The sequence below is a fragment of the Pantherophis guttatus genome, chromosome 1 (genome assembly GCF_059756535.1).
Source record: "Pantherophis guttatus breed Tessera chromosome 1, ASM5975653v1, whole genome shotgun sequence".
NCBI lineage: Eukaryota > Metazoa > Chordata > Lepidosauria > Squamata > Colubridae > Pantherophis > Pantherophis guttatus.
The window spans coordinates 174,698,479-174,723,071 of NC_142063.1; the positions used below are offsets into that span (position 1 = coordinate 174,698,479).

The following is a 24,593-nucleotide window of genomic DNA, read 5'->3' on the forward strand; positions in this document are numbered from 1 at the left end:
TGCAAATCTTCACAGAATCAGGGAAATCACTTTAGGCCATATTTCTAAACTGCCTAGTTTGGATAATAATAACAATAACAACAATAATAACAAGAACTTACCGTATTTTTCAGAGTATAAGACACATTTTTTTCTCCCCTAAAAGGGGGTGAAAATTTAGGTGCATCTTATATACTGAATATAGCCCCGCCCACCCACTGGCTCCCACCCTTTGGCCTCTGCCTCCCAGCAGTTTACCTCCTTGCAACAAGCAGCAAGAAGAAACAGCTTGTTTCAGCTTCAGTACAGCCTAATTAGCACAAGTTGATTAGCACAAGTGCCTCCCCACTCTCAGCTGCTTTGCTTTCAGTTATTTTGCATGGGTCTCTGCTGCTTGCTGCAAGGAGGTAAATTGCTGGGAGTAGATATTTTTTTTCTTGTGCTAATCAAGCTATGCTGAAAACGAAAATGAAAGTAAAGCAGCTGCAATGAGGCAAAATTGCTGGGAGGCAGAGGCAGAGGTAGATTTCTTTTTCTTGTTTTCCTCACCAAAAAAGGTAGGTGCGTCTTATAGTCTGGAGCATTTTATACTCCGAAAAATACAATACTAAACCTGCATGCCACCTGCTATCAATGATTTTTGATGGTTCACAACAATCAAGGGAATTATAATAAAATAAATAAATAGATAAAGATACAAGATGGAAAACATGATGAAGCCAGGGTTTCACTCTCCCCCCCACCCAAAGGCCTGAGTGAAGAGCCAAGTCTTCACAGCTCTTCTGAACCATGGCAGAGTTGAAACCATTGGATTTCTCAGGGAAATCTTGTTCCAGAAAACAGGTAGTTTTCTGAGGTACCAATAGATGGCATTGTTTAATCAAATAATCCAATAATATGCCGACCCTGGAAGATCAAATTGGCCAGGCAGATGTTAAGAGGATAGGTAAGCCTATGCTGTGTGGGGCTTTATAGATAACAACCAGGACCTTGAATCACACCTGGAAGCAAACTGGCAACCAGTGTAGTTTGCAGAATTGTTGCATGGGATATACTGAGGCATGCCCACCACTGCTTTTGCTTCTGCATTATGGACTACTTGAAGCTTCTGGATGGTATCAAGGGCAGCACTATGTAGAGTACATTGCAGTAGTCAAGCCGTGAGGTAACCAAGACATGAGAGTGCAACTGACTCACTGGATTTTTTTTTCTTCCTATCATTTTGCTAATAAGTGCAGAGTCTGCTTTATTGTTTACAGTATTTACTTACTTTGGATCAATAAGGAATTGACCAACCGGCTTGTTGCCCAAGTCCCTGATGTCATGGGCTTAAAGAGAGTCAGTGGTCCAAAGTCATCCAGCCATTTTTCATCCCTAAGGCGGAACCAGAAATAATCTCCTGGTTTCTATTCTGGTGTCTTAATCACTAGACCAAACTGGCTCTGTGACCAACATGGCCTACCAGATGGAGCTGTACAAAGGTCTTCCTGACTATAGCTGAATCTGCTCTTCAAGTAGGAGTCGCAAGTCCAGAATATGTACCAATCTTGAAGGGGAAAATGCTACCCCATCCAAGGTCATCATATTAATGATACCAAACCCCAAACTGGCAATAACCTCACCCAGCAGTTTCATGTTAATCTTGAAAAGAGGTGAAAAGAGAGTAGAATTATGTGGCACCACACAAAAGAGGGGCCTAGTGGTTGATTTCTCATTGTCACAATGGTGCCCACAATTCCCAACCCACAACCAATTCAGAAGATAGTGTTGGGGAATGGTATAAAATGTTACCAGGAGGTCAAAGAGCATAAGGACAGATGCACCACCCCTCTGCCAAGCTCTGCCAAGCACAATCAAAGCTCAATACTAAATCCCAAACAGAAGCCCCAGTGAAATGGGATTAGTATCTCTGGGCATGAAAATTCCTTTTTAAAGTCTTCATGATTTGATCTAATTCTTTCAGCAATAGCAATTAGACTTATACACTGCATCACAGTGCTTTACAGCCCTCTCTAGGTGGTTTTACAGATTCAGCATATTGCCTCCAACAATCTGGGTCCTCGGAAGGATGGAAGGTTGAGTCAACCTTGAGCCAATGAGAATCGAACTGCCAAACTGCTGGCAGCCAGTAGTCAGCAGAAGTAGCCTGCAGTAGTACTGCATTCTAACCACTATGCCACCATGACTCTTCTTTCAAATGCCATATACTAGGATATTAATCCTAATCTTTTCTTAAACTAAACTAAAATCTGCTGACTCAATTACCAATCCTGTTCTGACTCTCTTGCTTCTGTTTCAAGTCTCTCTAGTGGCCCAACTTCCTTTCAAGATCATGGATGACTAAAAGATTGTATACCAAGACATTGCTGTTCTTGGATAGTGTTAGATTAAAGGGGAAAACATTGTTTTACTATTGCTTCAATTAAGGACAACTTAAACCAGTAATGTTCATGGGATGGGGACAAGACATTCTCATGAATTGATGAACAAAATAAGTGTTGTCAGGTATGTCAGTGCTCTGGTTTGATTTAAGTGTGGAAAAAAACTAAATTAGTGTTCTTTATGTACAGGAAGAAAAAAGATTGCGAGAGCTGGAGTGGAAGCTGAACAACTATTTATCTTTAAGGGAAGAAGTGATTCTGAAAGAACAACAACCTTGTAAAACCAGTTCAGGTAAAGCATCATATTGTATTGAAACCACTTATTTCCAGCAGACAATGAAAATAACACACTTTAGGATGGGTTTGGGTTACCCATCAAGAACTAATTGTATATAAACCAAATTAAATCTGGTACACTTCCTGCTCCTTATTTCACTCTGAATTGTCTATGGGTATCCACTGGAAAGGCCAAGAGGGCCATGTCCTCCCTGGGTGATCCATAATCCCCAGAATCAGATTCAAATATAGCCTTTCATTTGAAAAAGAGCCTGAGGTCCTTTTAGAAACTGAGCAAGCCAAGCCACTATTCTGCTTATCTTCTTTAAAAGGCTCTACTGTTATTTTGCTCAGTGAATGAGCAAACATATTTGCATTTCCTGCCTTTTGTGAAAGGAAGTTCCCCATTCTTTGTCTTTAAATCTTCCCTAGAGGTTAGCTATTACAACTTCCTGAGAAACTATTTTGAAATCTAAGGAGTTGATATAACTGAGACAGGGAATTTAGTGCATCTACCCAAATGAGAAGGCAGAAGGAAAGGCTGGAGTTCACAACATTTTAAACATTTTAAATGTTCACAACACTTTAAAGAATTGGACTATAAAATACTGGTGATTTTTTCTGAATGTATAAGCATTTAAAATGTTTTAAAAGTTATCTTGCCAAAGGGTCTTTGTGGGTCCCCATGGGGGTGTTTCTCCATTTCAATAACCTGATTATTTCCATTTTGGGGGTTTAAAAAAGGTACAACAGTTACAGTATGTAGATTTAGTCACTATTAATGGTCATATGAGGGAGGGGTGTCTTTGACTCAATGTGGTGGTTGGTCCCTATAATTTTCCCTACAAGTCCCTACAATTTTCTTGGCAAGATTTTGGAAGGGGTTTGCCATTGTCTGCTTCTAGGGCTGAGAGAAAGATCCTGACACATAGTTTCCCACCTGGCTTTGTGCCTAAGGTGGGATTAGAATTTAGGGTCTCCTAGTTTCTAGCCTGATGCCTTAACTATTACACCAAACTGAATGTCTTTAAGAACTCAAAGTTCTTCCTGAAAAAAGTAGGAGAAAACTATGGTGTGGAGGGACTTTTTCTATTTTCAGCTGGTATGTCAGCTGTGACACTTTTATAATTGGAGGTCTTATTACTTCAGAACTGGAACACTGGAGTTCACTCTATGTGGGGTTGCCTTTGAAGACTATTAGGAGAATGTGATTGGTGCAAAATGTAGGGATCTATATGCTGGTGAGTAAAAGTCCTTAAAATGTAATGCCAATATTGCAGGAACTCCATCACTTAGTAGCTTGTTTCTGGATATATTTCAAATTGCTTGTTTATTGCCTATAATGTCCATACTTGCTATGGGACCATGCTGTTCATTCAATTTACAAGGAGATGTTCTTGATTTCCCCCCTCTTCAGCAGATTGAGAGCAGACTGAAAACACATTTTTTCAGTGGCTGCCTCATCCCTATGGAAGCTACAGCCCCTGAAATCTCCATGGTCCCCACATTCTTTAAGACAGAGACTTTTTAGAAGAGCACTTAAAAGCTGTGGCCTGATTGGTTTTAATACTTTTAATGTGTTTAATTAGCTTTTCTTTTCTTGTTAGGTTTATATTATTGGTTGTTGGACTGCTTTGTTATTTAGATATAGGCCACTTGCAGTTTCTATAACTGGGTGGGGTATAATTTTAAAGAAATGATTTTACAATGCAGCAACAAGTATGAATCTGAAAAATCAAAGGCAGAATAGTTTTGTTTGATAAGGAAATCTGGATGTCATCCCAGCCTATCCCCAATTTACAGATCTCACATAATCAAGCTTTTTCTCACCAGCATGGGATGAAGCCGTGCAATAGTGATAGCTCTTTTAATTTCATCACCATAATTCAGTCTAGCTGGTATTTAGAAAAGTCACAAAAGTGGCAGCCGAGTTTTCAGTAGGTCTTTATGTCCATTTTAAAGGGCTTGGAACATGTGAAGGGAAAAAAAACTCAAGCCAGATACAGTGTGTCTATATACTGCATATTCTCCCACAAGGTATTTTTCATGAAAAGGAAAAATCTGTTGTCTTGGACCCGTCACTTCTTTAGGAACTAGGTGTGAGGGACAGAATCCCACACAAAGAGACCATTTGTCTCTTTTCCAATGTTTCCACTGTCTTCCCTCCTTAGATATGTCCCCCAAAGAAGAAATTAATTAAATGATGTCATGCTTGATTTTATCTGATTTGGAAGCAATTCATCACTCTTCTGCTAGTTCTATTAGTCCAGGCGATCAGCATATTAATTCATTTGTGAGACTAAGCTCAAGGGTAATTACTGCGGAGAAACTTAATGCCTCAATGTGTTAATGTCTGTAATCAGAACTATTTTCCCAGTGTGGAACAATTGTTAGACAATTACAGTTGGATATGAATGCCCTCACAGACAACCAAGGCTGTGTCAAGTGGGAGATATCCAGGACGTGTTTTCCAAGAACAGCATTACAAGCAAGCTTGTTTCTTGCAGACTTTTTTGTCTAGCTTCTGCCAATTCAGCTACCTTCCTGAGATAATGTATTGTTAATTCCACTTAAAATATTTTTTTCATTCTTTGTGTAAGGAAAGAGAAGGAGCAAAATAGATACAAGACACAAAACCCCCACTTGCTTCTGAAAATGCCAGTGGGCTTTGCTGTTACTCTCCTGAGGCAGAAAATGCTTCTTTTTTTAATATGCTGCTTCTTGTGCAGATTTTACTCAGGAACCAGAAATGCAAGAAAATGAACATAGCATTGTCTTATGCTAAAAACAAAAGAATTTCATGCCCTCCAACTAAATTGAAATAAATTGATGTATTGCATGAAACTTATAAAACCAAACCAAATGTAAGTCATAGTTTAGACTGGAGAGAATGGTAAAAAGAACTAAGCCTCCTATGGAATGGCAAACTTTCTTGGAAAATTTGACTCTACAATGAACAGCTATACCTGTCCTTCTTTACCCAAATCAGTGCCTCACTGTAGAGTCAAAATTCTCCTTTGTCTAGTTGATACTGTGACAATCTACAGGTGAGAGATTGAATGACAAAACATACCTTCTACCTGATGGAAGAAATCAAACCACTATCATCCCTTCACGCCAGGCCTCTGACTGCAGCCAAATGTAAAACTGCCTAACACAGTTTTAGTACTGAGTGAGAACCAAGCCAAAGTCACTTTTGTCTTTCCTTGCCTACCTGATTTATGCCAAGAAATACAGATTTCATGCTTGAAAAACTCCCTTTCTTCTGACTTCCTTAAATAATTGATTACTGTATGATCTTTGGTCTTCTCCAGCTTTGTCCTTTAATGTACACTGCGAGGTGTGCATTTTAATAAGAACCAGCTTAATGTAGCCTAACTCTTTCCAAACCAATACATGAATTGAAATGCAATTATCCTTCATTATTGATCATTTCCCAATTTTGTGATGGGGTTCCCTTGCCCCAAAGAAATATGAAATGTGAAAAGAAATTGTTTATCACAAAAATGTGCATATTACTGAACATGGTACTCTAAAACATGTATATTAAGAAAATATACATAACACTGGAAAGTTGAATATACATTTTTACACCTCCGAAAGAGTTTTTTAAAAAGGCATATGACTGTATATATAAATTTTTAAGTCAGTGGAATAGAATAAATTTGTACTTAGAAAAAAAGGCTTATAGAAAGCAAAGCCTTTTGACTGCTGAAATTTCCAATTTGGTATTTGATATTTACATTGTGATTGGCATTTCCAGAGCCAGCCTATGGAATGTTATCAGCCCACATGATTAAAGCAAAAAGAATCTCTTAAACTGGGAGAATGATCCTGATCAATACACATTTAGACTGTTCAGTTTTGTCATTCTCTGAATGAAAGTTCTTGTACAGTTGCATAACTCATAACCATCAAGGTGTGCAAATAATTATGGTCCATGTAAACTCAGTATTTAATATTATTAAGTACATTTTCCCAGGTTTCAGTTTTTATTATAGCTTCCTATGACATGGCAAAAATGCCTTCTAACCAGATTAAATGCTAGTCCTACTCCATTTAGACTGTTTAAAAACAGAGAAAATATATATCAACTCAGACTTCCTTCACTTAGCATAAGTAGTCCTACAATGTTTACAGACCATGGACCAAATTTAAGCTTGTCTCAATAGGCTGTTTTGTATTTTTTTTCCTATGGACCACTTTGCCCTTTGTATTGGGAGAGGGGCTTCATATAGGATTCTTGAATTTTTTTCTTAAAATAATTCTGAACAAAAGCACTTCAGTTACTGGGCATTGAAGGACTGTTACTTTTAGTTCATTTTAGTTCATTGAATAGGGGGTTAAACTAGAATACCTACAAGATCCCTTCCAGCTCTATTCTGAATTGAACTGAAATTATCACTCAGAAATACATACATAAAGGGAGATCATCAGGGAAATCATCTGGAGTTCCTGGAAAAAAGAGAATATCAAAGATAAGGAGAGATGATGATGATAATGATGATGATGATATTCTTATTAATTTCCATCTTTGGTTCTAGAAGGGGTTGCACTTCCCCAAACAGACCTGTTCCACAAACTGGGAGCCCTCCTAGACTCAAGGAGCAAGTGGCAGCTGTGGCTAGGAGGGCTTTTGCACACCTCCACATGGTGTGCCAGTTTTGCTCATACCTGGACCTGGAGGTCCTTCTCATAGTAATTCACACCCTTGTAACCTCCAGGTTAGCTTTCTGTACATGGGGCTACCCTTGAAGAACATTCAGAAACCTTTGAAGAACATTCAGAAACTCTAAGTGGTACACAATGCAGCTGCACAGGTAGCAAATAGTGCCAGATATATGGTACGTGTAACACCACTCCTGAGTGAGCTGTGCTGGCTACTGGTATATTTGCAGGTGCAATTCAAGATGCTGGTGGTTACCTATAAAGCCCTACATGCCTTGGAATCTGAGGGATGGCCTTTTTTCAAGAGTCTCTACTAGTCCAACTAGTAGAGTATCGGAGCAGTATCGGAGATTAGAATGGCCCAACCCTGTTAACCTTTTGTAAGGCTTTAATCACCTGGCCATGTCCCTGAGCCTAGGGTGCTGAATGTGGTTAGGGCTCCGTTTCCTAACTATATTGCTAATGGGCCAAATATCTTTCTCTCCTGTATCTTGAATTGGATATTTCTAATGGTTTTTTAAATGGTTTTACTGATTTTGTTTTAAAATGTTTTTTAAATTATTTAATTGTAATATATTTTATGAACTGTCACACATACACACAAATACACACACAGAGAGAGAGGGAGAGAGAGAGGGAGAGAGAGAGGGAGAGAGCTTATGGCTTGTTCATTTTGTTTGTTCATGGTCCCAATTTATTCAGAAATCCAACTTCGTGAAAGAGTGGCAACTAGCTTTTAAGTTTCCCCACAAGGTCTGCTTGTCTCTCCTAATACAAACAACAATGAAACCCCGATCACTCTTGATTCATATCTTACTCAGCTTTTTTACCTTTCCCTGTTGACAGTTTGGTAATCAGCAAGAGAGTTTGCCCTGCATTTACAAGCTGACCATATGGTGAGAAGGACAAGAGGGGATGAGCAGGCAGAGATCCAAAAACTGGCAATTGCTTTTAGCTTCTCGCACTGCTCAGCCCTTCCTTTCCTGCAGTGAGGCTGAGGAGCTGCCTTTTTTTCTGGGTGAGGAGTTGAGTTACTTTATTCCAATGCAGCCCAGAGGCTCTTGTACTTGAGAAGGTCTTTTGAACTGAGCTGATCCAGGAGTTGGTTAATACAAATATTTCACAACTCATTGACCTTTTAAGAAATATATATTTTGGCATTTGAAGAGAAGCCCACAGCAGAATTGAAACAGCAGTGGACTCAGAGATCCGTATCCTTGGAACAATCCTGTCTTGTGTTGAGAAGTGAAATGAAAAGATGATTTTTATTATTATGTTTCCAATAGTTCCCTTGATGCAGAGAGAAGGTGTCGTAAGCGAAGTCTCCCAAGGCTCTGGTACATTTCAAAAACTGTCAACACCCGGTATAAGGTGAGAATAAAGCATAAGATACCAATCAAGATTATAGTTCATTCAGCATTCCCCATCTCATATAGGCTGAACTGTGGCCTACAGCCTTTTTATTTTGTTAACATGTTCTTTTCTATCTTAAGTTAGGAAACATGTTTGATATTCACTGTGATATTAGCAAATTCAACACAGTTGTACAAATTACCAGAAAAATTGCTTTCCAACTATTTGTCTTGGTTCAGTATTGTGATCCTGGCTGCTTTTTAAAAGTGACATTTTCTTTCTTTGCCTTCAAAATCTTCAGCATCATTTGTCCATACTGCTGGATGATCCTAATGATGGGAGCATCTCTTCCAAATTCACTAAGTTCCTACAAGAGGAGACTGTTGAGCAAATCTAGGGGTCTACATGGCCCATCTTTCTTTATAATGTTAATGGTACCCTTTATAGGGACAATATGTAGGAGGGGCAAAGGTGGATGTTTAATGTTTCCTGGACTAGCTCCTTTGAATAGTTGATTAGTTTGCTGTTCTCTCTCAGCTGTGCTCTAAGATCAGAAATTGCCAAACTATAACTATAAAATAACTGGAGGAGTATTTGCATGGGAATGATTCCATGGAAAATCTTCCCAGGGCATTTGTGGACACAAGACAAACATCTTGGCTCAGAGTGTGAAAGCATCGTAGGTATATCATTATTATTGGTGACCTTTGCTAAAGCACAACATCTCCCTGCTTTCTTCATGCCATCTGGGAACAGAGCAGAAAGGAAAAATAATTGTGAAATCTATGCTGGAGTGGCAGTACAAATGGAAGAGATGAAAGGATTTTATCAAGTCATTGTAGGAGTAAGCTCTGTAGTGTGAAAAGGTCCCATGGGTTAATCAAGAAAATATTTTTTAAGAACTTTATGTGCAAGTTAATTTAAAGTTCTCATGCAGCACTAGGCCATACCCCTGGAAATCTGCTACAGCTTGATACATTTCAAAATGTAATCAATTAAATCAGTTAGGAGATTAAATTTCACCATATTATGTATACCAGTGGCAAAATTTACAAATCACAAAATCAATGCAATCCATTAACACAGACAAAGGGAGGAGGTGATGGACTGGAAAATCTTTATCAAGGGCATTCAAAAGTTGTAATTAAAAATACATTACACCCTGAATGCAATGCTTCCTGTGCATTATTGCTGCCTGAAAGAATGTTGCATGTGCTTCCAGCTTTACGCTTACATGGAAGTTCCATATTGATGGAAATCATGTTTTATTTTAATGCTAGGTTAGCTGAGGTAAAAAAGCTCTAATGTAAACTGAAGCCCCATGGATTATGTTCTTGCACTCTTACTGAATGCTAAATAGGAAGGTGAACTATTAAGTTCTCACCTGTCAATCATATCATCTACTGAACCATCTAAACTTTTCCCAAAATTTATCCTTGAAATTAGATGCTGAGCCATGGTATTTTTCTATATCACAGGTATTTAGAAGCTTCAGGAATAAGAGTCTTGTAGAATATGTTTACTGTGTAAGGGAATATAGCCATTGCTAGTCTGGAGAGTGGAAATGGAGAAAAAGGAAGGGTTTTTTTTACTTAAATCAATCACACTTCCTGTTGAAGGAATAGTGGTAATGTTCATAACATTCTCCGTGCATTCAATTTATCTCACTACAGTAGGCAGACTACAGATATTGTAATTAATCTACAATCTCATCGTTCAATTTTATGATACTCAGGTCCACCTCAATTTCTTTGAATAGATTTTCTTCCTTCTAGCCAAACCCAGGAGCATTGGGCGAGTAATAATCTTTCAAGCAAAGATAACATAACCAAATTAAAATGAGTCTAATAAAATAGTATGATTAATGTCTGTCTGTATGTATGGTGCATGTATGAAACACTTAACACAACCCACCAAATACAAAACATTTGACTGCCTACAAGGCCAGTCTTTGTAATTAGGAAAATATTTCATTCTTGCAATAGGCGGGAAATTTTTTTAATTAACAGGACTTATAGGGTATAGTTATTCCTACCCGAGCTTGAGATACTGGTTATTGAGGAAGGCTACAAAAGGAGTTTGCATATTGGACTCAGTTTAAAAGCCAGTTTATGACCTAGGAAGCTGGTGGAAAGTTGTTGGACCTTGTGTACTGAATTATGGCTTAGAAAGGAAAGAATGAAGAAAGATCTCTATTGGCTTGCATCCAATATGTCCTTATGCTAGTGAAAGCACCTCTTGACTTGAATTTCATATAGACTACTTCAGCAAAACAGGTGTTTAAGTGGTGAGTGGGATAGGCAGAAACAATTGCTTCTCTTCCTCTGCATGTGAATGGAAAGAAATCCTGTAGTCAACCTCAAATTAGAATTACTATAATATATTGCATCTCCTAATATGTGTATCTTATCACAATTTCAGATTTAGATGATAGATATAACTATCTATCAAAAAGGGATCAAAAAGCAGATAAATTGGGGGGGAGGTTTGTCTTCATGGAACAGACAGGTTTATATTGTCTAAATGTCCATAAGTTGAGACTTGATGTGAAAGCCCTGTTCATATACGGCTAGGAATTCTCACTCATTGGATGAACTAGCAACAGCAAATACAGCCAGAGGGTGGATCAATTTACATTATGAATGCTATCTTCATAACCAAGAGAGCAGAAAAATCATCTTTGAAAGTGTCAAGTCTGCAGAAACAAGAAAATCTATTTTACTTTAACTCATGGATTTCTGTTTTACTATCCCTGGTTATGGATTACATACTGTAAATGGAGAGAAGAAAGATAACCTGGCTAAAGCATCCTGTATTGCTGTAATATTTTCCTCCATCTCCTGCCTTCACTCCAGTGGTGGGATTCAAATTGTTTTACTACCGGTTCTGTGGGCGTGGCTTGGTGGGCATGGCTTGGGCATGCGGGAAAGGTTACTGCAAAATCCCCATTTCCTCCTGATCAGCTGGGACTCGGGAGAGAGAGAATAGATGGGGCGGGGCCAGTCAGAGGTGGTATTTACCGGTTCTCCAAACTACTCAAAATTTGTACTACCGGTTCTCCAGAATTGGTCAGAACCTGCTGATTACCACCTCTGCTCCACTTGTGTTTCCTTACATTCTAGGCTGTTCTTCTGTTGCCATAAGTAACACATTAGGGAGCATGACTCCTGCAATTCCTCCATCTCCTTTACCAATAGTAGCCATAAGAGGTATCTGTACTTTCTTCTCTGTAAAGAATAACGAACTGTGTACATGTGTGTGTTTCTGCACCTCTCTTGTTGCATCTCTGTGTTTGCATGTATATATAGATGCACAGGGAGGCTTGCATCCCTTCCACTCTGAATCACATGACCGAAAGAGAAAATGGAGGTGACCTTAGAGTGGAGTTGTCATCAACTTTCTGACTCACTGTCCAACTGCATTTGCTGTGAATTATAATAATAATTTAATAATCCTATAGCTTTTGTATATCTTCTTTCCAATATTCTATCTGGTTGTAAAGTATGAGAAACACGGAATATCAGAGCTGAATGAGACAAGAGGAAAATCATTAGAAATGCAGGTTCAGAAATCAAAATGAAAATATAGTGTCAAATGATACTTTTTCTCCTTTCTTGTGAATGTAGGGGTACAAGTTCATTTTTTAAAAGTAACATTATTATTATATGCACAAAAATGTAAAAACCTGCATATACATCTTAAGGCCTGATGGAAATTTTTTCAATGCATAGATTTTGTAAGTGTCATCCAAGATTTTTTTGTATGGCACCTATTGTGTCAATAACTACTGGGATCACCACTGTTGGTTATACCATAATCTTTTAGCTTTGATTCTTGAGCCTTGATAGTTTGCAATCTTCTCTGAGTTTAGTCTTCCATTCTGCTGTCCTATTATCCACACTTTCTTCTTTCCAAGAATAGTTAAATCAGGTGTATTATACTCCAAGACTTTATCTGTTTCTATTCACAAATACCACAATATTTTAACCTGTTCATTTTTGACTACTTTTTCAACTTCTGTTCTCACCAATGTTTCATTACTGGCACATGATATTTTTTACAGATGTTCCAGTGAACATCTGGACTGGTGACTGTGTTATGTTGTGGTTTATAATCTGTTGTGTGATCTTCTTACATGAATATATCATCTACTGTTTCTTCTGCCTCTTTACACAATCTGCACTTTCAATCATTTGACAGTTTTTCAATTCTGACTTTGATTGCTTTTGATGAAGTATCTTGCTCTTGAGCCACCAACTTAAGCCTTCAGTTTCTTTAGTTTTTCAGTTGTAAGCCATTGCCCATGTATTATCTTTATTTATTTCCCCCTCATTTTTTAATAGAAATTCACCATGTAATGCTTTCCACGGCTAACATTCTGTTCATGCTTTTATTTCATTATTTTAATATTCATGGTTTGTTTCCTGCACATTCAGTAAGTTCCAATTTTCCAATAGTCATTAGCTTTGTTTTTCAGTCAAAACCATCCAGTTCAGTTTGTGTCCAGTTAACAATTCTAGTGAGTATCATATCACAGATATGTCCCAGAGATTGATCGCTCTGATTGTGTGCTTCCACCGTTCAATTATGTTTTTAGCATTTTTTTAAAATCTTTGGATGTATTCTTTACTAATCACATTTTTGACTTATTGATGTTTAATGTTATCCAACTATAAAATGCTCAGATACTTGTAGGCTTCATCCTGATAGCTCCTGTGGGTTTGGCCATACAGCATTTCAATTCCATTACTATTTGTGATATTGCCCTAATTTATTGCTACTATAGTACATTTTTCTATTATTATTATAGTAATAGTAATCTACAGTTAGATTCACAGTCTAAGATTGGTGGAAATTTAATAATTCAAGTCTTAACCAAGAACCTAAGAGTTATTAAGGTATCATTTAGGAATATAGGCAGTCCTAAGTAGGATGGTTTTTATTATTGTTGTTGTCAAAAAGTGCAACAATGTAAAATATAATGATCATCACTGTTGTTTATTTGTCCAAATAAAGAAATGCTAATTAAAGGGTCTGATTGATCCTGAAGCTTTTTGTCCCCCTTTAAAAATACTAAATGGTTGGTCTCTGTGTATTGTCAGTAAAATCATTACTCTTATATTATATAAAGAGATAGGGGTTTTTTGCTCCATCTCAGACCTATGGAAGTTTATAGAAACCTTTCCAAGTCCAGTTTCATTTAAATTAGGGAGAACACCAGATATTTAGGATACAACACAGAATCATGCAAGCAGAGAGTAAAGAAAACTTAAGTAATTTAATCCAATCACCTACTGATTGGATGATTATCTAACTATGCAATCCTAGTTTGGTACAATCAAGGGGTGGATTGTGCCTGATCTCCAGCAGAGAGGACTTTGAAAAGCTTCCAGCTGCTGATAATGAATAGCTCAGCTCACATCATCTCAAATCCTCTAGTCCATATTGTCTGATGAAGGATGTCATTGCTAAATTATGGTGTTCAGGTCTGAAGTTCAAAAAGCTGTTCCCCTGTGCGCAATTAAAGCAGAGCTCCGTTGCCCTAAAAACAATATTCTCTCCTTCCCTTTTTTAAGATTAAAGAAGGGAACTGGTTTTTGAACCAAAGGAAATATGGAGGAAGATGGATTCTATTTCTATATATAGTATAAGAGATATGCAGAATTAACATTATCCTACTGTATTCTTATTTCTCTCCCTCAGAAAAGATCTGTTTCTGGAGAGAAGACAATGAGTGCAACATATCTAATATTTTCTTTACCTGATCCTCTGCTTAGTTACTTCTCCCTATTAGTTTGATGGGTCACTGCAAATTTAACAATTTGTATAATAATACTATATTCAGACTTGATATATCTTATAAGAATATAAGAAGTTAAAATTCAGAAAGGGAAAAACATTCCTCAAGTTACAAAATTTAGTTTACAGATCAATACATAGGAGCAGTATATTAGTGTAATTGCATGTGCCCTTAAACATTCCAACTCGTCATACTTTATATATGTTCATAAATAACACATCAACTCTCTGGATTACTATTAGCTAAAGCAGAGCACAAGTACCTCCACCAAAACTCTGTATGATGGATAATCAGCAATGTAAAAAATAATGATAGGAATGGAAATAGGACTATGAGAAGGAAACCAGCTCCATTGTCATAACAACTCCTCCAGATTTACACTGATATCATTTAGCTATTTTGGGTTATGGATGGCTCCTCCTCTTTGTCCTACTTCTCAGGAGTTTTCATTGTGAGAATAGAAGCTGCCTCTCTCCCAGAGGCCAAACAAGGGGCCTTTGCACAAAATTAACCAGGGAACTTCCTATGATGCCATCATGGCTCAGCAGACTAAAGCCTGTTATTAACATTCAGCTGTCTGCAATTACTGTAAGTTCGAATCTCACCAGGCTCAAGGTTGACTCAGCCTTCCATCCTTTCTAAGGTAGGTAAATTGAGGACACAGTTTGTGGGGGCAATAAGATGACTTTGGATAAAAAATATACAAAAGTATGAAGGCTATTGCTTAATGCATTGTAAGCCGCCCTGAGTCTCCGGGGAAGGGTGACATATAAATCTAATTTAAAAAAAAAAAATGGTTTCCTGCAGCCATTCAGAAGGTCCAGAAATGGGATTGCCTAAGACAGGAGAACATGATTAAAGAAAGGAGGACAATGGTGAGTTGTGATTACTTTTACAGCTGGATAAAAAGAGACTTTATTTTATCTGTAGCTGTAATAGAAATATTAGCTCATATAAGCTTCATGGGAGCTAAAAAAAAAAACCCCACTGTATGCATTAATGTTGCATAGAGCATACAAACCATGACCCAATGGATCATCATTTCAGAGATGTTTTCTTACCAGATTTTTCAATGCCTTCAACTGTGTAGAACTTCTGGAGTACTGCCTGCAGTGGAGAAATTAGGATACATTCAGAGATGGGTCTGCCTTGAAAATAGCCCATGTTGAACTGGAGAGCAAAGTCATATGTCCTCACAGGAAGTGTTGTATAATGTTTTGTATTATATCATATACTATTTTATGACCATATTTATATCATAAATGTTTTTTTTTTAATTTGCCAAGTTTCAATTGCAGAGAAGTCATGGGGCCTGGAGTTTGGATACATTCTTTAATGAGCTAACATTGGAGATAACTCTGTTCAAAAATTGTTAACTATAACGCACCATTTTATCCAGTTAATGATTATGGAACAAGAGTTTTAGTTCTATGTTTCTGTTGTCATACACATACAGACACAGACACACAAACACATAAACAATTGAATACAATGCAGGCATATTTTTAAATTTGGTTGGTGATGGGGGAGTCAGAGAGAGAGAGAGAAGCAATGATTCGGTTTATTGTATTTCAGGTATAGGCTTTGCATTAATCACAGCAGATGGTAGCCATGCAAATGGTTCAGTGCTTATGTCAACTGGCACATGCAATGGTTCAGTGCTGATCTAAATGACATTTGAAAAGCATGGTTACAACAATAGCTACAAGAAATTCTTTCTGTTCTCAGTTGTGTCCATGTTTGCTTTTCAGGTTATCATTCCGATCGTCTCACTGTGATGCTCGCAAAAAGAGCACAGCTACAAAAGAAGGTTGGAGAAAGTCCAGAATCTTCAGCTCCAAGTCAGCTAAAAGGCTAGAGAAGAAGGAAAAAATGAAAGACGGAGAGCCATTGACAAATTTTATTCAACTCTGTTGAACATTGTGATCAATTTGTCTTTCTGGACAGCAAAACATACTCAGTCTATGAGAAAAAGACCTGTTGATACAATCAGATTAATCCAAATCATTTTTATTCTGGAGGAAATTTTTAAAAAACAGCTTTCTTTTAAACTGGTGTTCCATTGGGTATATATACCTTCTGTAACCAGGACAAAGTAGATGGCTACACGGGGAGGGCTGAAACGAAATCCTTTCTGATTTCTGCTGTAATAACATATCTTGCTTATTTGCCAGGCCCCCCCAGGATCAAATCACACAGATTTTCTCTTGCATTATGTAAAAGTCTTTAAAAAAAAAAAAAAAAAGACAATACTATATTGTATGGATCTATGAAGGTTTATCTGCTCCCAGCAATCACAATGAAAAAAGTCTTGGGAAACTATTCAGCAAATGGTATTACATTTTTAAGCTGTTTTTTTAGAAAGAAAAATATATGTGGCATACGTGTTTCTAACTGTTCTACAGTAATGTTTCAAGTTTGTTACCAATCTATTTCACTTTCTAAAACATTTTGCTTTACCCCAAATATTATAGGTTAAGCTAATTATCATAAATTAAAATGAATGTCTTTAAATAAACATTTTAGTAATGTTTTACATAATTCCTCCACTTTAGGAACTATCTTATAATGTGGGAGAGGATTCACTATGGATTACAGTATGAGCATTACTGTAAAATGTTGGATGTTTTCCCTGCAATTAAAGAATAATGTATCATTCAAAAATGCATCCAGTCCAATTTCCACTGCTTAGAAGAAACAATGTGAAATGTTGTAATCATGACTCCCAAGGCCAAATCCCAAAAATGTATGACTGGAATTTGTGTGCATAAATTTCTTCATCAGCAACCCCCTCGGCTCTCATTATCATCAATATCTAGCACAAGGACCCTTCTGTAATTCCTTCAGGTGGGATCAGCAACATCCTATCAGGTGTAGCCATAGTTGTGGACCCCACTTCCTTGTTAGAGTTATTTTTTTCAATAAAAAAGATGAGTAGAAACAAATTTCCTGGGGAAAGTTACCAGCACTACTCCTTGAAAAGTGTCCCATTCTTTTAACAGCCACATATTAGATAGAAACACAATGATCTATCTAGAGCAGTAGATAGTTGAAATCTACACATCTTAAAAGCTGCCAAAGTTGAGAAACAGCGCTCTAGCAAATTTGCCTTTTATAGAGCACATTAAAGCTGCTTGTTTTCATTGATTTAGTTTTATTTTTTTATTTATTTATCAAACTGATATGGCTACCCATCTCACAAAAAAAGTGTTTCTGGATGGTATGCAATAAAACTATAAAACAGTTAATATATAAACAAAATTCTTATTATAAAAATAAAAATCACAAATGCTAAGAGAAGACAATAATGGTGCCACCTCAGTACCTCAGCAGTCCCCTAGGACTTCTGAAAAATCAACAGGGATGGAGCCAGTCTCACTTCAGAGTAGGGATGGGGAGATAAGGGAGGCACCATGGAAGAGAATTCCCACCTCCTGGGACTTCTTATAGGCAGGACCTATAACATGCTTCTTCTGCCAGACCTGATGGAACAGGCAGATATAATCAGGGAGAGGTGGCCCTTCAAATAACTTGGCTCCTAAGATTCCTGTTCATTTCCTCAGACCCAACAGGTTCAAACTGATCCTAGATAACCAGGCAAGACTGCTCCCCAACCATCTTCTCTGGATCTGCAACAAGACCAGAGTCCAACTGAGATCAAAGCTGAGTGAATTTATCTCCAACAGATGTTATGCAAATTCTTCCACACACCCCTAGAAGAGATTCTTTAAGCCCCACTTACCCAAGAGGGCTTTTGTCACCTGAAACAAGGCTGTGGGGCAGGAATCTGCATACAGAATAAAAGAAAGGTGCACCAGAGAAGTACTGCTGTTTTGCCTCCATTACCACCAAAAGTAGGCTTTAATGTGACTCTAACCCATGTTCAGTTGAGTTCATCCTTAGGTGAGTTTCAACAGGACTCTAGATATCTCTTCTTCCATTTCATCTCACTCAGCTTCTCAGTAAATCTTGGGGAGTGATGGAGGAGAAAAGTCACATAGGAATGAATCCAAGGCCTCAGTTGAAACAGAGGAACAGCTCCCAGCTCCCTCTGAAACCCCTTCAGGTCCCTCAGTCTCTGACCAGACCAATGATCTGACCATAATTGGGGGGGGACACTTAAAAGTTTTCCTAATCAAAGATCATGTAGCCATTGCTCCGAGAGAAACAATGGTGTGTGCCCATTGTCCCATTTCAGGCCCTGAGTGACCTAGTATAGGCCCATGGCAGCCATGAATTGCTGAGCCACCTCAAACCCCATGCCCAGAGAAGCCATATTAAAGACTCCTAAGTCTGGGGAACTCCACTGCCAACCTGGAGATGAAGTTCAGGAACTCAGGGAAGTTGCTATGCAGCAGAGAGGCTGGTACAACAGCAACAATCCTAACTGATCCTTAGAACTCAACTTAATGAACAAGGTTTCACATCTGGTAATGTGTGGTACAGTGTCCCTGAAAACCCGAAATTCCTGAATGTCAATCACACCTCCACCCTCCTCCTCCTCCTCTGAGTCTTGTCTGATACCACACCCAAAACCCTACTTTTGAAAGGGCCAGTCCGAACTTCTGGACTTAGTCAGGTTTCATTTATTAAATTTTTATGCTGCCCAGCTCTCTGATAAGGTGACTGTTGTGGCCCGCCAGCAGCCAGCAGAGCTGGCAGCAGATTTGAACAGTGAGGAGGTTGGGGAGGAACGTGGGTCAGTCCTGGAGTCTGGGGAAGGCTCAGACGATGGCTCTGAGTCGGAGGCAGAGAGGGGGCCAAGGCCATCTGGTAGTTCTTTGCTGCCTCCGGAGTCTCCGGAGTCTGACATCAGCGAGGCAGAAGAACAGTGTGAGCCTGTTCCCAGTGTGCACATGCGCAGAGCTGCCAGGAGACAGGAACGATTAAGAAAACAGGGTCGACTTGGGAGTAAGGCTTGGAGATGATTGGCCCCTCCCATAAGACATAAAAGAGAAGCAAACGGGACATGAGCTTTTGCAGGAAGCAATTAGTTCATCTGGTCGGTAAAAGCTGTAGAAAAGTTCAGTTTGACTCTGTGCTAAGTTTGGCCTTGCCCTGTGTGTGGTAATTAGTTCTCTGGCAGCATTTCAAGGGAGATAAGGTGAGTGTTTGTAAACACTCCCCTGCAAGACTGTTTGATAAACCTTTTGGACTGGGAATGACAATAATTCACAGCCATCTGAATTAAAGAGGTTTGCCCAGGACTAAGTTTGTATTGTATAAGCCTAGGTCAGAACAGTGACTAATACATGCCTTACATGTTTTTTGTAAGACTGTTTGTCTTGCTACATTTGTAAAGTTGATTATGACTTTATTATTCACATATAGTTATCTTTTAAAGTATTTCCTGTATACATGGTACTTTCTATTTGTTTAAATACTATTGGACATGACTAACTTGGTCTCCTATCGGGAGTTGGAAGGGAAGGACAATGAGTCGCCTCTCCTTGAATTACTATAGTGATGATGCAATCTTGCCACAGCCATATCTGACAAATGCTTGCCATGACCATCTGCCAGCCCTAAGAGACTAATCAAGCCAGTGTTGGACTGCCACAAGTAACTGGGCAACATTTAGCTTTATGAATCCAAAATTGCTCATTGTACTACAATCTGCTCATTGTATTCTAAACAAAGCAATGCATAAAAACATCTACATTATATCTCCTTATCCTAGAATTCTTTTGCACATTTTCTCTGTAGAGGGTTCTCCAACTTTTTCCACACATGCTTTGTGACAACTCTTTTGTACAGTTTGTTTCATGGCAGCTGTATGTTATTTTAAGTTAGGCAATGTATTTTGAGAGAGTCAACTTTAAGAATCTTTTTGCCCTCTTTTTGGTTTTCCTTTCTGTCATTTTGGGAATCAAAGAAGCTGGCATGCTGCTGCACTATTAAAGATAATCCATTTTGAACTACTTATAAGAAATATTCCCTGGCATCTTGGTACACTGGAAACTTTTCCTTGAATTGTGTAGCATGTGGACACATTTCCAAAACCATTAACATAAATGGGAAAAACTCTGTTGATGCAAAGCGTAAGGTAGTGATGGTGAATTTATGACATGTGTCTAAGGTGACTGATGCATCAGCATTCACCAACATTCAACCACTATTCTCAAAAGCAGACCCCATTCTTGTGTGAGTTTTGGAGGCTGTGTGAGAATGGGGTGTGCTCTTGCATAGCCTCTGGACCTTCCAAAAATCAGTTTGTTTTAGTCGTAATTCATTTTAGTAACAATTTGGTGTTTCTTTACATAATGACACACTGAGCCCAAAAGGTTCACCATAAGCCCACCTGCTTCTAAAGACTGAAAATGCAGTACTACAATTTACTGTGTTTTCTTCCTTCTGGGTATTCTTGTGACACTGAGCAAAGTGTTAACGAAGGCAATATGTTGGAAAACACTACTGGGGCCAAGGCCTGGAAGTAGGAACCAGCTGTTCCCTATTCTTTAGGCTCTGCAGATGTGCCTGATGAAATGCTGAGGGACAATTTTTCTCATTGATATGAGCAATAAGGCATGCAGATCCTTCCATCTCATTTCTATAAAATGCCTTCTGCCTTAACTCAGTCTTGCGAAACTATTGCTGCCCTTAAGGGAAAGAGTGGAAGAACATTCATTTTGTTTCCCAGCTGTGGCGCATGCTGCTGAAGATTCTTCCTCAGCCAGTGAATCCAAAGGGGGCCTTGGAAGCAAAGAGCACTTCAAGAAAGAACATCTGAAATGCCACACCAGGAGAAGCCTGCGTTTTCCACATACTATCTTGAGTGACTCATACCCTGGCTGGCTATTTGGTCTCCCCCATGTCCTGGTGCAGTGCCAAAGCTTTTCAAACAGGATTTGTCTTTTATTAGATTGCACTCAAGTGAGGCAAAGGGCACCATTTCAGTGTAAATCAAGAGAATGGGCTTTACTTAAGCCCAGATAATTCTGAGCAGATCCTTATAGGTAACAAAAAATGTGATTCCTCTTAGCTTCCATGTCATTGCACTGAGAGGCTTGCCTTTGAAAAGCTGCTTACTCATAATAAGAGCTGACATTTACACAGAGCTTTGCATTTTGAGAGATCTCTACAAACATTAACTAATTAATCCTGAAAGCTGTGCTGTGACATAGGTAAGAGCTGTTCTGCTTGAAAGAGAGAAGAGAAAGCAGGCTGTCCTAGGGCTCTGTTTTTTTTTTTTTTTCATAGTGCAGGCTGAGGTTGGAGTTGCTTGTAGTTCAGCCTATGGCCTTGGGAAAATTCCCAAAAGACTAGCTGCAGGTCAGCTAGTTACCCCAATGCAAGTGTCAGTTCCATCTTCATTCTAATAATGGCAAAGGAAGGAGAAGTGGAAACAGGCACAAGGGTTACACAACCACGGCAGGTAGCAGCTTCTAGCTTCCCTTCCTGGGCTCAAAAGCTAAGTAAGGATGATGCTGGTTGCTACTTAGATAAAAGCAGTGAGATAGAAAACGTTTTATGCACATAATAAGTGCTTTGGCTGATCTGTGGATGGAGCGAAAGCTGTATTTTCCATTTGCTTTCCCTCATCCAGAATCAGAAATGTGGATGGTCTTCTTGAGATAAAATCTGGAAAACAAGATTCTGGATGGAAAAAAAGAAAATACAGTTCCTTGGAAAATACAGTTGTCTTTCCCCTTGTGACTTGAATGTGAAATTGGGCATACATTTGTCTGGTTCAGTAGATAGGAAGGACCACCCATAGCCCTCCTAATATTGACTTAGGTTGGAGGTGAGGTTGTGTAGACTGCTGGTGGGTCTACAGCAGGCAATGAAGAAGTGCCAAGGCATAGCCAGTCTTAGCAGTGGTTGCCTGGCAATACCAAAAGAGTTCTCTAGCGTAGGCAACTTGGTGTCACCCATTGCTCATGTCTCAAGACTGACTTGATTGAGAAACTCATCTTGCTTAAGATGAATCTCTTTTTGATGCTGAGGGGGGAATGAGAGCTAGTCTGTTGCCTGACTCTCCAGAGTGCCAGCAGTATTTTACCCATCTCCTAGGCATGGCCAAAGATTGAGGGCTCAGTACTTTCTCTAATATACCAACTAATCTGGGTCACACTCACTCACTGGAACAAGATATACTAGAATAGGTCCCTGGCTCATATAACCAGAGACATGTAGATTAGGCAATATACTCATGTCTTAACTGGGTGCCTCTTCCAATCCTTGTGCATTACCACTGAGTGTGATGCCCACTGGAAATGGTTCCACATGGCTTTAAATAGTGCATGATCCACCTGAGTTATAATAGGAGTCAGCTGTGCTCTATTGACTGCATTGCTGGGGCCCCTTCCCTGATCTAGTGTGTTTTGGTTATGAGGCATCTTGCAGTCATAGCACATCAACACATATTATGGAAGTGAAGCTCTGGTCATCAATAAATCACACATAATCCAGATAGAAGAAAAAGAGAACTTTTTGCAACTCATCATGCTATTGTCTGATTGCCTACAAGAATAGATTAGTGCTGTTTTAATTAAGATCCTTGTAGACAAGTTGGACTTAGAACATAGAATCATGGGGTTGGAAGGGACTTTGAAGGTCTTCTAGTCCAACCCACTACTCAAGGCAGGAACCTTATACCATTCTGGTCAACTGGTTATTCAATCTATTTTTGAAAACCTCCAGCAATGGAGCACCTACAACTCCAAGAAGCAAGCTATTCCATTGATTTTATCACTGTCAGAAAATTTCTTCTTACTTCTAGGTTGGATCTCTCTTTAACTAGTTTCCACCAATTACCTCTTGACCTGCCTTCTCATGCTTTGGAGAATAAATTGATGCCCTCTTCTCTGTGAATGCCCCTCAAATACTGGAAGACAGCTGTTAAGTCACCCCTAACTCTCCTCTTCAATAGGCTAGACATACCTGGTTCCCTCAATGGTTCATCATACAATTTAGACTCCAGATCCCTTATCATCTATGTTGCTCTTCTCTGCACTCTTTCTAGGTTCTCAGCATCTTTTTTGTATCATGGTGACCAGATCTGTATCCAATATTCCAAGTGTGGCCTCATGAAGTATAAAGTGGTATTATCACTTCTTGTGATCTTGATGCAGTCCAGGACTGCATTGGGTTTTTTGGTTTTTTTGGCAACTGTATCATACTGCTGGCTTATACTTAAATAATGGTCCATTAGGACAGGGGTTCCTAACCCCCAGTCCATGGACTGGCACTGGTCCGCAGCATGCCAAAAACTGGGTCATGCAAACCAGCAAAGCGCCATCCGCAGGATGCAAGCAGCACACAAAACCACGTCCCCTCCAATCTGCAGAAAAACCTCTCTCTATAGAACTTGTCTCTGATGCCCAAAAGTTTGGGGGCCACTGCACTAGGACACTAAGATTACACTCACAGTTACTATTACATTTTCCTGCATAAGTACAGAACCTTACTTTTCTCACCACTGAACTTCATCTTGTTGGATAGGGTTCAATCTAGCATTAATGTACATGACCTTCAGAAGGAAAATGGATGGAAAGCTGGCAGTAACATTAAAGTTGTGTGCTTTTGTGTATATTCATGCACTTTTGTCAGGGCCGGATTTAGATGAAAAGAGGTATTCCACTTATGAGGCCCTTTCACCTATAGTGAAAGTGTAATTTTAATTTTGCTAACAATTTGAATGTAGGCCCCTCTTGATCTTGAGGCCCTAGGCTGAAGCCTAGTTAGCCTATAGGAAAATCCGGCCCTGACTTTTGTACTTAGGCACAAGCTTCATTTGCAAAGAAGCAATTTCCAAATTCTTCTGTTTATTATACCTAGAGATTCCAGACCTGCTTCCAATTCTAGAGTGAGAGGACCTGGACCAAGCAAATACTTGCCCTTTTGCCCAAACCGAGGCAATCCAGATGGAAGTGACAGTGTTTGAATTACATGCCCAGAGCTAAGCACTTTTGTCATTCTTGTTATTCTAAGCACATCTGCAGATGAAAGGCTATCATAAAATCCTGGAGCTGGAGGCTAGACTGGAAGTAGCAAAAAGTGTTAGAATGAAATGGGAAACCAATTCTATACTGTTACTAAGAAAACTGCATGGACATGTCTATATTATCACGGGGAGCTCTGCTTGACTCAAGGGTGACATTAGACAGGGATCAGCATCTTTTCTTGATGTGTTG

At 38.9% G+C, this 24,593-nt stretch overlaps 1 protein-coding gene across 1 annotated transcript in view; it reads left to right on the forward strand.

The window, feature by feature from the left end:
- The window catches only part of LOC117675273 (uncharacterized), a 176,914-nt gene extending 159,793 nt beyond the window's left edge, over positions 1-17,121 (forward strand). The window contains exons 8-10 of the mRNA XM_034433755.3: positions 2,550-2,652; positions 8,591-8,675; positions 16,209-17,121. Coding sequence (XP_034289646.1) covers positions 2,550-2,652; positions 8,591-8,675; positions 16,209-16,374 — 354 coding nt within the window. The 3' untranslated portion in view covers positions 16,375-17,121. The remainder of the gene's footprint in view (positions 1-2,549; positions 2,653-8,590; positions 8,676-16,208) is intronic.
- The last annotated feature ends 7,472 nt before the right edge of the window (positions 17,122-24,593 follow it).